Source organism: Ambystoma mexicanum, chromosome 3q (genome assembly GCF_040938575.1).
Source record: "Ambystoma mexicanum isolate Mex_15411 chromosome 3q, UKY_AmexF1_1, whole genome shotgun sequence".
Taxonomy (NCBI): domain Eukaryota; kingdom Metazoa; phylum Chordata; class Amphibia; order Caudata; family Ambystomatidae; genus Ambystoma; species Ambystoma mexicanum.
Genome location: NC_090926.1, coordinates 405,341,790 through 405,355,866, shown reverse-complemented (window position 1 = coordinate 405,355,866; position 14,077 = coordinate 405,341,790). Strand labels below are relative to the sequence as shown.

The 14,077-nt window shown below is 45.4% G+C and overlaps 1 protein-coding gene across 1 annotated transcript in view; it reads left to right on the top strand.

Annotated features, from left to right (window-relative positions):
• LTC4S (leukotriene C4 synthase) overlaps nucleotides 1-14,077 on the top strand; it is a 401,489-nt gene that overhangs the window by 272,088 nt on the left and 115,324 nt on the right. The window contains exon 2 of the mRNA XM_069652848.1: nucleotides 5,462-5,561. Coding sequence (XP_069508949.1) covers nucleotides 5,462-5,561 — 100 coding nt within the window. The remainder of the gene's footprint in view (nucleotides 1-5,461; nucleotides 5,562-14,077) is intronic.

Genomic DNA, 14,077 nt, shown 5'->3' with positions numbered 1-14,077 from the left:
CAGTCTTCCTTCCTTCATGGTCGGATTTCTGTTTAGGACCTACGCCTTAACATACTACTAGCCTATGCAAGAATACACTGTAGCTCCTGTTTTTCATCATTTTGCTACATTATGAACATTTATATATAAAAACATTTTCCTGTCATGCTATCCCTATTTCATTCATTCTCCCCAAATTTTATCTAGTCCAGTAATTCCCCTTAAACCTTGTTTTCCATAATTCTACATTGTGTGCATCAAGCCTTAGCCTGCATGGGCTTTTTGACAGACAGCCAACAGCTGGTGAGCCACTTTGTGTGCTCTGCCAGCGCTACTCACTGATGCAACACTGCATGAGCTCTGCAATCTATTTTTTAGCGCAGGCCACATTTCTTTTGGCAGACAGCCTGCTTCTGTCATGAGTTTAGATTTTAAAACTAAATAGAATTTAACATTTACAAATGTATTCCGCTAAGTTATTTACACCTTATCTCTAAATAATAACTGCCTTCTTTTTCGTGCCCCTCCTCCCCCCTAGCCTCTTGTAGTGCCTAGAAATAGTTAAAAGAAGTTTTGCCTAATTTTAAAGTGCTTGGGGATGAAGGAATGTGCTAGCTCCTTCCCAACACATTACTCAGACATTGCAGCCCTTTAGAAGCAAACATAGAGCAATGGACGAAGGCCGAGCTTTACAAACAAAATGGAGCAGTAATTCCCGGCCACATTTCTTAATTTGTGTCAGTGTTTGATGGTGGCTAACACCAGCACTCTTTCTTCGGCACAGCACTCTTTTAGAGTTTGAGAGAGTGACTGAAGCAGCTGCAGAGTCACGCTCCCAGCCGCGCCTCTTTGTTGGCATTTATTTGGGTGGGGGAAATGACTGTCACTGCTCCAAGTGCTCTGCTGCGGAGCAGACAGTCAGATCTCATCTTCTTCAATAACAACAAAAAGGCCATCAACAAGGCTGCCGCACAGTGCAGTGCGCCAAGGCCCCTGCAGTAGCTGGCCTGCTATTAAGCAGTGCACACGTTGTGCCAGGCAGCTGCAGAGGCCCTGGTGCGCTGTGCGGCTGCCGGTGATGTGTGTCAAGGCTTTTGTCGCCTTTGCAGTACGATAACCACATATTAAGGTGTTACATACATCTTTACCACAAAAACAAAACAAAAGTAAAGTGCTAACCCTTAAGTGGAAACCATTAGGGGGCACAACTTTTACTCTCTTCAAAATACATTTTCAAAGTGAAGTGGCCTTTTATCTTTAATCATCTTGACTGTCGAATGAGGGCCTCTATTCTGTCCTCCTCAGCTCCACAGGTGGCATGAATGCTTCTGCATCACCTTTAGTGTCATTGCCTAATCATGGGCAGGGGGGCTCTGGAATTCGCAGCACATGCACCTTTCAGAAAATGCACACTTTATTGCAAGTGCACTTGCAAAATCATTTCTCCTGATTGTGAGCATATAGAGTATAAAGTGGCTGTTTTTTTACAGGCAAACCAGCCCCAAAGTGCAGTGAGAATACGGCGCACCGGCACCCGGCCCGGCGGCCCAGCAATGAAATGCTCATTGCTGTTGGGCCGGGGCCGGAACATGAAGCAATGCTTTGCTTGCTGTTGTTGTCGGGGCTCAGGCGGGCCTATGGATGCTGCAGTGCTGGCGGGTCGAGTCTTCCAGACCCGGGTCAGCAGGTCACCAGTTTTCTTAATGTGGTGTGGTTGTTGTGAGTGTGTGACTGTCCATGTGTGCCAGCCAGCCAGGGGTGCGCAGACTCAGTGAGTCTTAGCCACACCCTGGCTTGTGCGCACGTGCAGGCAGTGACACAGTTCTGGAATCAGCAGATGCGGGTGGTCGGCAGAAACTGAGTCTTTTTTCCACTCCTTGCAGTCGGGACCGGGACAGTAGTCCTCTCCTCCGGCTCCACTCTAGTCTGTCCAGCTCCCACTCCCAGTACGATCTCTCTCGGTCAAGGTGAGTAATTAGAAAAATAAATGTGGCACCCCAATCATCGCAGGCAACACGTATTCTCAATGTGCCTGACCCAGGGGTGGAAGTGGAAATGTCAAGGGGCTGGGGTGGGGAGCCTACTCTTGTTCGTTTTGTGTGCATTTACAATTAATGGGTCAGTTGGAGTGTGACGTCCAGGCACTCATGTTTGCGGGCTCATGCTTGCACTGAGAGTTTCAGGCTCTCATGTTTGGGGATACTTGTGTTCTAGGTTCTAATGGATGGAGTCTTTCAGGTCCTATTGATGAGTGTGATGTTGTACTGTTCCAGAGTCATGTTTGGGTTGAGGTTGTTCCAAGGTGCCCTGCTTGTTCAGGCCATCATGTTTGGCACAAGGGTCGTGCAGACTTGTGTTTGAAATTAGGGATATCTAGGTTCTGATCTGTGGGTATTCAGTGTTCTAGGCTCCAACGCTTAGGGTATTTCAGGCCCTCATGTTCAGCGAGATGCTGTTCCAGGCACTCATGTTTGGGGGCTAATGCTTGCACTGAGAGTTTCAGGCTCTCATGTTTGGGGATACTTGTGTTCTAGGTTCTAATGGATGGAGTGTTTCATATCCTGTTGTTTAGTGTGATGTTGTTCTGTTTCAGTTTGGGGTGAGGTTGTTCCAATGTGCCCTGCTTGGGTTGAGTGTGTTCAGGCCATCATGTTCGGTACACGCAGTGCTTAATTTGTGGGGGTGTCTGCCAGAGCTCAGACCCAGGAATTATTTCTGAGTCCTGCCGCTTAATTTCTCTGAGTCAGTTTGATTATGATGTTTTGTTTTGCCAACTTTATTATTAAATCAGTTGTCACACAACAAGCAACAACATTTTGCGCAGGCCACATTCTCTTTAACCTGTGTCGGTGCATCGCTATTCCTGAACTTGATGACCCCCCCATGTAGACAGCAGAATGGTAGCTATCCATTTTCATTGATAACAATGAGTTGGAAGGTGACTTTGTTGGGTGCTTGTGCTGTCCACGCCCACACACTTCTCCAGTCCTCCTGCATAACATTGGAGCTCCTCCACTTCTGCAATACGTAGAAACACTACAGCATTAGTGTGGGTTGGCAATAAGATGACAGTCACCAGAGCCAGTAGCACCATCACATTTGAAAGGCCAGGGAAAAGCCAGTGCCTAAGAGAAGTGCCTTTCATGAATGTCAACGTATACACAAAGGTTTTACTGCAATGTTTAACAGACAAGTTTAACAGTTCAGTAGTCTTTTTTCCTGCATTTGTCAATCAATTAAACTTAGTAGGAAAGCAGGTTTGCTTGTTTTCCTTTGGATAGATGGTCAACATGTTCCAATTGCAACCCATACAATCCATGCAAAATGTAAACGATTATGTGTTTTAAAGAAGCACTTAAACATTTGTCTTAAACTAGTATGTTATGTTATTTTATGTTGTTTGGCATCTGTAAATTGCACATCTGCCATAGTTAGTGCATCCATCACACAAAATAGCCAGTGAGAGTTGCAACGTTAAACTTTAATATGCAGGCAATGTGGGGGAACAATCGTGGGTGTTGGCAGCAGTGGGCCGGGAATTGCAAATGAAGCCCTGCCTGGCCATCATGGTTTGATGTGCTAGATGTGCATAGGCCAGCTACTAGTTTGGTCACCAGCACCACTTGACATCATTGTAGTGTGGAGAGCCCTCCCATCACCAATACTTCTGTGGAAGATGAGCTGCAGAAGCAAACCAACCTGGCTTCCAGGACCCCGAATAGGGAAGAGATTGACAAATACTTTGGGATGAAGGAGGGCATAGCTCTCAACTCACACGCTTTTGGCGGGTGTCACCCGCCTTGTAAAGGACTGACTCACCCGCCAAGCCTCCTGCACGCCCATTCATTTCAATGGGCGTCTCACCCGCCAAAAACAAAATCGGGTGATTTCACCCGCCTTTGCAACAGAAATGGTTGAGAGCTATGGAGGGCATGAAGGGCACTGGGTCTGAAGCGTGGGCAAGCTTTGTGGTTACAATCAGGGGGTCCCTATCACCATGTTTTCTCGGCTGAGACTTGTACTAAAAAAAAATAGGAAACATCGCGCACACACAAGCCCGCCCCCTGCTTCCGCCCACACAACAGCACGGATGTGTTAAAATCAGTGTTATTAGCAGAGCAGGGCCACGAGAGGATGCTCTAATAGAATTACTGACTGACCTGTGGAGTAACATGTCATGGTAAAGAGGCACATTCCAATTTGATTGAATTACTAGCTTTAAAGAATTATGAACTAAAATGTGTGCGTTTTAGTGCTAAAATATTCATTACTCTCTTAAAAATAGGGTATTTTACTCTCTTAAATATAATTTTATTTCCAACTTCAACATCTCATTTAAGGCCCATGTGAGCCACCTAAACAGGTAATTTCAAGCTCTTTTTAGACAACATCTGCATTCAATAGACAAATGGTACTTGGAAATACAAACAGCGCTAACCTTATTGTTATACTTTTTTGTTTTTTGTCCCTCCCCACCCCCATATCTCTTTTATAATTTCTTTTACCCCATATTTTTGTTAATTTACCCCACTCCTGTCTCTCTCTCTCTATCTCCATTGGAATACTAAACCACTACAACTGGACAACATATTGGTATGTGGTTTCTTTTACCTTACTCTTCATGATGAAATCTTATGATGACAAATGTTTTGTTTTGCATTATGATATGTTTTAAATAATGCTTTTCGAATAAATCTCTTTTTTTTCTAAATAATTGTGAAAATTGAATTTATGTTGGCCTTTCACTGGCTTATTACTGATTAGTTTTGAAAATAATTTGTAAAAGAAAAATTGCCCAGATTTGAGAAAGGCAATTTCAAAGTGCCGAAACACGTGTCATCAATATGGGCTGCAATCAAAAATAAATAAGGCTGAAAATGAACAAACAAAACTGATCTTGAACAATATATTGTTGTGGCACAGTAATGGATGTGTGTGGATGTTTATAGTTTCATTTTTGACAAACGAAGTGGGGGAACTCTGTGTCTTCGTTCTCTATACACATCATTGCGACACGATTAAGTTATCACTTTTGTATAAAGTCGCAGAGGTTCAAGAGTGCAGCCAGAAAAGCTCCCCAAGTTTGATACTTCTGTATCAGACACATGTATGTGCAGCACGCCCGTATAGATCTTATTTACACTTCCTCATTGTCGCAAAGAGATTTTAATGTTACGTTATTAGGTGAATGCATGACTACCATATATTTCCTTGATAATGCTAACTGTGAACTTGGCCTAGCTACACGCTGTAACCCCTGAGTGAGACGCCATGTTTTAGGCTACTTGCATCCAGTTCGATATGGCTATGCCACCTTCCAGGAACTGCAGAGCGAGGATGCCATAAGGGGGCGGGGCTTTGGTTTGATCCAGGGCATACCAGCTTGCGCTTCATTTGAATATGGAACACACAGAGACGGTGTTGCACTAGGCAAAGCTCATCTCTAAGCACTTATGCCTGACCCTCTCTCCTTCTATTGCAGCTTACTTCAGCATGCAGGTAATCTATGCCAGGCGGAAATACAAGGTCTCTCCTCCCAATACCGCTGGATCGCCAGACTTTGAGAGGGTCTTCAGAGCTCAGTGAGTTATTGCAACTTCTGTACACATTCGATGTAATTTATTATTTGTATTATTTTAAACCTCTGGTAAATAAGGGTGCAACAAACAAGTAGCAATATATTGGACACATCAGAGGTAACTTCATGGTACATCATAGATCTATAACCCCATTGAGGGGCCCTGGTGACGTATCCACTACAAGAATGCAGGTCAGGTGATTTTGAAGTGACATTGGAGCCCTTAAACGGCATCATCAGGCTATTCAGTACATATCACCTTACTGATAAAGGCAGGGAAATAGTGATTTTACTGTGCGAAAATCGTAAATTTAATAAAGACAACAGCAGTGTAGATTTTGCACTGAACCCCTTTGCTGGACTGTAAGCAGCAAAGATTGAAAAAAACAAAGTAAAGTACTCCTAACGTGGCCAACGTGGTCTCGGGTACATCATGGCATAATTAGCAGTGTATAAATGGATCGTGCATCCACAACGCTTCCGCTTCTTTGTCATCAATGTAAACTTTAGTCCCAAGACGAAGAATTGCCGCTCTCTTAATGATCGAAATGTCGTGCCACCTCCATCTGGTCTCAAAAATGGCTGCCTAGGAATTATGAAAATAGGTTGAGAAGGGAGGGTAATGGGTGGGAACATGTACACCGCTGTAATCTTTATTATAATTACGATTTTCGTAGACAGCTTATTACACAAAGGCTGGTATTTTGCACGTTTAGAGCGCATTTTCCACCGCCTGTGAAGCATTTAAGATTAGTTTCAAATTAAGCCCCTGTAAAAGTGGAATCGCTAGACCAATCTGCGGATCTCAAAATATCTTGCATGGAACCAACTGCTAAAAAGGATTTAGAAGCCATCAATCGCCGGGAGGAATGAGCCCCAGATATACAAGCGTGAATTCCAGCTAAGGACATGACCCATATGGCCAGTGTATAGGAAGAAGCAGGCTTAAAGAGTTTCTTGAAAGAAATAAGAAGCTGTGATTGAGTACTGGTCCTGAGATCGGTGGTGGCTAATTCATAATATTTTAGACATCTAACAAAACATAATTTCTCTTGTTCTGGAAAATAAGGGTAATTCATAGTAGCAGAACCACATTTTGTACATTTTGAAATAATAAAATATAAGCCTAATAGAGAAAATGATCTGTTTGTAATATCTAATGCTTTAACATCTGAAACCCTCCTAAAAGATATAAGGCAAAGAAGCATAGCAAGATTGGCAGACAATTGTTTTAAGGATAACAATTTGTTAGAAGGCCAAGTATTGAAAAGATTGAACACAAGATTAATATCCCACAAAACAGTGTATTTAGGCCCTTGGCAGTTTTGAGAAATGGCATATCTAAGGGTGGTTACCTACAAATTGCCCCTCTAGGAGGACATGGCCAGTTGAAATAGCTGGTCTGTATATATTAATAGTGTGAAATGCTTTGTTTTGATCGAAGAGGGAAGATAAAAAATGTAACACCTCTATTGAAGTTGTAACGGAATCCAGATTCCATCCCACACACCAGCGAACCCAAGCTCCCCAAGCAGTTTGATAACCTTTGGAAGTTCAGCGGGACCAAGATTACCTGAAAATGGAATAAGCTAACACCGAAAGTTCCTGCAGATTCCAAAAGCCCCTGAAATCTTCCACACTACTAATTGAAATGATCCTTGAACCACTACAAAGACCTTGGGAAACATAGTAATTAGGTGAGGAAAATATACAGACATCTCCAGAGGTGCAGGGTACCATGCTTGAGATGGCCATTGAAGAGTTATGAGAACTAATGCTGTTTACTGTATTCTGACCTGTCAAATCAGTCACGGGATGCAAAAAGATCTACCTCTAGAGATCCACAAATTTGGAAAATATTCCTAAAAACGGGTTGATGTAGTTTCCAGTCGCTGGCATCCTTCAGCTGTCTTGATTTCCAGTCTGTGACTGTGTTGTGCAACTCCGATTGGTATTCTACGTGGAGCATAATTTCTCAGTCCAGGCAAAAATGCCAACAATCCTTTGAGATTTCTGCTAACATGCGTGAGTGGGGGGCCCCCTCATCTTGTTGATATATTGTACTACTGATATGTTGTCCATCTTCAGAAGAATGCAACAATTGATGTTGTCTTTGACTAGGCTCTTCAGAGCAAAAGAGCCCGAAAAATATTCTGGACAATTTATGTGAAGTTCCCTCTGCTGGGGAGTCGATTTCCCACCTGTGGACAGGGGAACACAGCGATCATCCCAACCTGGGTGACTGGGATCCAACTCCATGACTAGATCTGCCATCAATGTGAACATTGCTTTGCCATTCCATGCCTGCATGTGCTGCAACCACCAATATAACTGTCCTCGCTTCCGCCAAAATATGGATCTTGTTTATTTATTCATAAGGCGCTCCTCACCCGGAGGTATCTGGGTGCAACAAGAATATGCAGTTGTTTATATACAGTACATGGTAACTTGTCTGTGTAACTAAGGCCTTTCCTGAGGTGTAAGGTCTTCAACCTCTGCAAAGCCCGATAATGAAGATGACCTGGAAATATTGGTTGGATCATTGCTGGTAAGAGACCCACAATCTGGGCTAATGAGATATTAATTGAACTTTCAGAATTGTTTTGGTATCTTTATTGATGAACTTGATTTTGGAGAGGGGCAGTTCAAGTGATGTTTGTATTGTGTCGATCTGAAAACCCAAGAACTCTATCTGACAGGGTCTCTGATCAGAGAGTTCTTACAATGGATGACAAACCCCAATTCTTGAATGAGATGTATGGTGATTTTCAGATGTTGAATTGCTAGTGTTTTGGATTGTGACATTAGTAAAACGTCATCCAGGTAAATAATGAGATGGATTCCCTCGCTCTCAAAGCTCTTACCACTGGTTTCATCACCTCGGTGAAACACCAAGGAGCTGATGGCAGACCGAAAGGGAGAGCCAAGAATCTCCATTCCTTGTTGCCCCAAAGAAATCGAAGGTCATTGTGATGGAGACCATGCATAGGTATGGTCAGATAAGCATTTTAGAGACCCAACCTGGACATCCAGTCCACTTCAAGCAGTGTGTCTCTCAACAGATGAATGCACTGAAATGGTTGTACTGCATTTAACTGTTTAACTCTTTTAGGCTGATCACCGGACAGAACCTTCCAGCTTTTCCTAACCAAGAAAATGTTGTTGAGTTTTCATGGGTATCGCCTCGATCGCCTTTTAGTAAGCTCTTTTATCTCCTGATTCAGAAAATAGGTACTTTCTTGAGAAAAAAAACAATTGAATTGGGACAAGTCTGAATTGGTTTTGTGTAGAATGGAATGTGGAAACCCAGGATAGTCTGTAGAATCCATGGGTCTCAAGTGATATTGCACCAAGAATGGAAACGTTTTCCTGGCCTGCCCCCTAATTTTCCCTGGAAAGAACATTGAAGGAGGGCATGATAACTTACCTCTGTTAAACCTTTGTTGCTAGCAACCCTTGTTGTTCTTCCACGCTGGTGATAAAACAGTCCTTGAAATGGACGGGTGGGTAAGCGACCTCTGCTTTTTCCAGCCCGTCCTAAAACACAACCTCTTTTCAGTGAGGCTTGGGCTTTATCTTATGAGGTATACAGCCCCGCATATTTGGAAATGTCTTTAATAAAACTATCTCCAACTAGCATAGAGCGTGCTTCCACGCCTGGTTCTCTAGAGGCGAAGTCTGCTAGTTTCGGGTTAAGCGCTAGCAGGAATCCTTTCCTGCATTCAATAGCATTGCGAATTGACATTGCCCAGGAAACATATTGCTCTTTAGGCCCCTTCTGGTAGCGGGACCGGACCTACCAATAGCTTCCTCAGCTAGTGGATGTTGTTAATGGATGTTGTTAATGGACCTGAAATGCCCAACCCCTTGTCTTGACATAGTTTAAGGGCTCTATCTAGGCCTTTTATGGGGTCTCTGCCAGATCTTGCCATGGAAGTGACCAGTTGCAGGTCTAACTCAGGGGTAACAGTGACTTTTTTATTTGTAAAAGGCCTGGGGCACTCTGATCTGAGTTTATTATTTTCCTCTCTTTCTAGAGGCTTTCTCAAACATATATCTCAATTCAATGATCTTTATTTTGGCAGAAACACCAATCATAACAAAAACACAATAAATAATACAAACACACGTATTAAAAAGAGAAAAAATGTTGATTAGATTTTAGTCAATAAAACCCCAAATCCCCCGAAGCATTTACAATATAACCCCACAGAAGCAATTTAAAATGATTAAACATTGTTAGACAAAAGACTTATTTTATTAAAAACAGACCTTATGAATACAGAAGCAATTTTCACAGCTGGCAAAAAAACAGCATTTTAAAACAGCAAGGGGCACGGAGACTGACATCACTTCTTTCTCTGCCCATAATGGCCTAAGCCACCACAGCCTCTGACCTCGTTGAGAGGGGCAAAGGAGAAAGACATGCTCTTCGTCTTCAATTACATCGGAGCAGAAAGGACAGGCAGGCAAAGTACAGCCCTTATTCCACTTAGCAGTAAACCTGGCCAATTTTGCATACCAACTTTTAAGACCGGGGGACAGCTGGCAATCCAAGAATGGTTCCCCCCCCATACCTTTTTTAAAATGCAAATAAACATCTGTTTTTTCCCATTCAGGCATTTGTCTATCATCATGCTCCAAGCCATTCAATTAAACATTTCTTAAACTGGGCTTTATAACCAGCCCAAAACTTTGGGGGATGTTTCCATAAATCCACAAACCGCAGATATTTTAGCATGATTCTAACATGCCTGAACCACAGTAGTTTCCTACCACCTGGCATATGAAGTGCCTCCATTAGGCCCTCTCTATAGAGTGTAAGTGCTTGAGTATTCCCTATTCGTAGCCATTATAAAACAGGTTGCAACATAATAGCATATTTAGAGGCCGATTCATGGAATTAATGAGCGCTGACATTTTCGGCGCAAGCGTGCGAATCGCAGTGCCAGTGCAAAAATCGGAGCGAAACCCGCACACAGCGATTCATGGAAGTCTGTGCGCGTTGAAATCCCAGGATGTGCGCCAAAATTCTGCGTGGCGCACGCTGGCGCACACGTCTCCAAACAGCGTGCGCTACGTGCACAGCGAAATCGCACATAGTGCGGCACACACAACAAAAGTAGGAGGAACAGGGCGCGTGACACGCGGAATGGGGAACAACTCTTGAAAATGTGAGCGGCACGGGGGAAGTACAGGAGGCAAATGCGCGGAACTCCCACACGCACGTTCAAAACACGTATTCATGGAATTGAACGGGGCTAACACGTGCGCCAAAAAAGACGCACTAATCCGGAAACACGTACGCCAGCAGAAAGCAGGCGTACGTGGACCCGCGCAGTATAAAAGTGCACGCAAACAACAAACAAGCTCAGACGCCAGGATGAATATACCGTTCCTAGCAGCAGTGGTCGTGGGATACCGCAGGAGGAGGAGGAGGAGGAGGATAGTCAGGCCCAGAATTTTTACACCCAGAACCAGCCTTTTTGGGATGCCTGATGACCAGGTGTATGGGAGGTACAGGTTTCCACCTCACATAATACTCGACCTGGTCAGTGAGTAGGAGGATGACCTCACATCACCCACCCTGTGCTCCCAAGCACTCAGCCCCCTGCATAAGGTCCTCAATGTACTGCACTTCTTGGCCACTGTATCATTTCAGCGGACAACTGCTATAGTGGGGGGGTGTCACAGGCTACGCAGTCACGCTGCCTGCACCAGGTCTTGGCCATCATGACTGCACGCCCATCAGTCCGCAGGCACATATACCTGCACAGAACACCTGCAGAAAGGCAGGCTGCCGTCCAGGATTTCTACGGGGTGGCACAATTCCCCAAAGTCCTAGGTGCCATTGATTGCACCCATGTGGCTCTACGTCCCCCCAGGACATCAGAGCATATCTATAGAAACCGCAAGCACTGGCATTCCATCAACATCCAGGTAGTATGTGATGCCAAGGGAATCATCACCTCAGTATATGCCAACTATCCAGGGTCCACCTACGACAGTTTTGTATCAGTTTTGACAGTATCGCATGGCGATACATGGCTGCTCGGTGAGTATAAATGCCACAGCACATGCATGCATGTCAGATACTGAGTAATGTCACAACCCCGATAATGATACCCATCACCACCTCCCCAGGGGACAGTGCCTACCCTCTGAGCACCCACATGATTCGCCAATTCGGAACCCCACCACGCCACCCGAGGTAAGATACAACACAGCCCACAGTGCAACCCGGGGCATAGTGGAGCGCACATTCGGAGTGCTCAAGTCACGCTTTCGCTCCCTTGACCGTTCTGGCGGGCAGCTGTTATACGCTCCCCCAGTAGTGTGCCCTCACATCCACAACCACATGCACGCCCACTGCGCATGGGAGAGGAAAGGGCACGGGGTGAGGCAGCCCGTACGCAGCTGGTGGCTAATTACTTCACCTAAAATCACAACCCTGTGGAGTGCACACAGCCCTGGCGCATACCATCTGACAATCAATGATGATGACATAAGGGACAGTCAACTGTCACAACCATACCAGCCTGAGATTGGTCACCTGGAAGTGTTACATTGGGTGCATCCCTACCTACACAAACACCACCAATGCTGTGTCGTCAAAAGACACACTTCTATGCTGCTAAATTCATTACCCCCTTGCAAAATACAACATGACAACAGTGCCATGTCACCCAACCCCTCCCCAGCACCGCCACCAAACACACCATGGCATGTCATGCTATGTGAGAGCAAACAAACAATCCCCAAAACATGATACAAGTGTCACAAAGTACAGTGTCCCTAATGGAAACTGGCCACACACAAAATGCTCCCAGTAATGTAGAACTAACAACACACATGACCAAATACTTACAAACAATACAATGCAGCTACACAACCTCAAACATAGCATAAACATGACAGTACTAAGTTAAAGTAGTGGTAGTCTTACAACCTGATTATGCCAGCACATTGACCACTTCTAACTGTACAGTGTTGCTGCCACACAAATGTGTAAGTGCACTGCTTACAACATGAACTCCATCTCCAAAGTACACGGGCTTGTGAAGACATGAGGAATGAACCTGCAAATTAGGAGGAAGACATGGATGCACAAGCACATATCAATACACCATGCAGTGTACAATACAACAACAATATCCACTAGGAATGTATACACAGTATTGACTACAGACTGCCCACACAGCTCATGGGAGTCCAACGTCACTGTGTAAGTCACTGTCACTTGGGCACACCCTTTGCAAGCCCATGGAAACGGGAAGCAGGAGGGGTGTGTGTCTCACAAACCCAAGCATCTAACCCAAACTCAGGACAAGCCTGCATGTGCCCAGCCGGAATACATTGGATGCCCACGGGAGCCACACAAGGCAACACACTGTAAAAAAAAAGAAAAATAAAAAATAAAAAATGGCCATGTGGGGGCCAGGGGGGGAGGCCACCCAGGAGGTCCGAGGACAGGGTGCGCACCAACAGCCACCTGTGTGGATGTTGGGGAAAAAAAACACCTCCATGGGCTCATGGCCTGCACGGCTATGCCAATGTGGGAGAAATGCTGCTGTGGCTCTCATCACCCTCTGCTGCTGCCACAGGAGGTGGTGGTGCTATGGGAGGCAGCCCACACAAAGCCCTGGTATGGTCCTCCATGGCAGCAAGCATGCGGGTGTGGAAGGTCTCATTTTGGAGGATTATAGTGCGGAGATCCCCATGCACCACCTGACGTGATGCCCGGATCTCCTCCCGAGTTGCCTGCATCTCAGCTGAGAGCGAATGTGTGAGCCGCTCCAGCTGCTGTTCTGTCCTCAAGTTAGTGGAAGCTTCAAGGTCAACAAGAGTCTCCCTGAGGTGATGGAGTTCTACCCTCAAGGCTTCCCTGTGGCCCTGGGACTCTATTGATATCGATTGGCGTAGAGTCTCCAGTGCCGCCCGTCTGTCCCTGTTGGACGCCAACATGTCCTCCCTGTGTGATTGGCAAATGGAGTCTGTTGCCTGATGTAGTTGCTCCATCTGCCTTTCAGGGGGGACAATGGAAGTGGCCACCCTCTCCATTGCTTGAGCCATCATCTCAACTGATGCTGCCTGTTGGGTTGCCATACCGTACATGGATTGTTCCCATGCGGTATTGCCTGGTGGCGTACGGCTACCACGTCGGCGGGCACCACACCTGTTAGGGGCAAGGCGATCTGCGCCTTGCTGTGCCAGCACTGCCTGAGGCTGCAGGACTGCATTCCCCCTCTGATCTGCTGGCCCAGGAACAGGATCAGATGTTGTGGAGTGTGACCCTGCATCCGTAACCGCCAAAGGCGGACTTACCAACACTGAAATCCCCATAGAGGGTTCTACCCCTGGTGCAGGTGGGTTGGACAGAACAGAATCCCTGCCAGAAACACTTACCTGCAACGCCACATAGGTCTCATCATCCGAATCAGCACCTGAATAGAGGTCTGGGGAGGTGCACCCAGAGGCACCACTGGACAGAATGGTCTGCAGCAACATTGGGTTCTCACC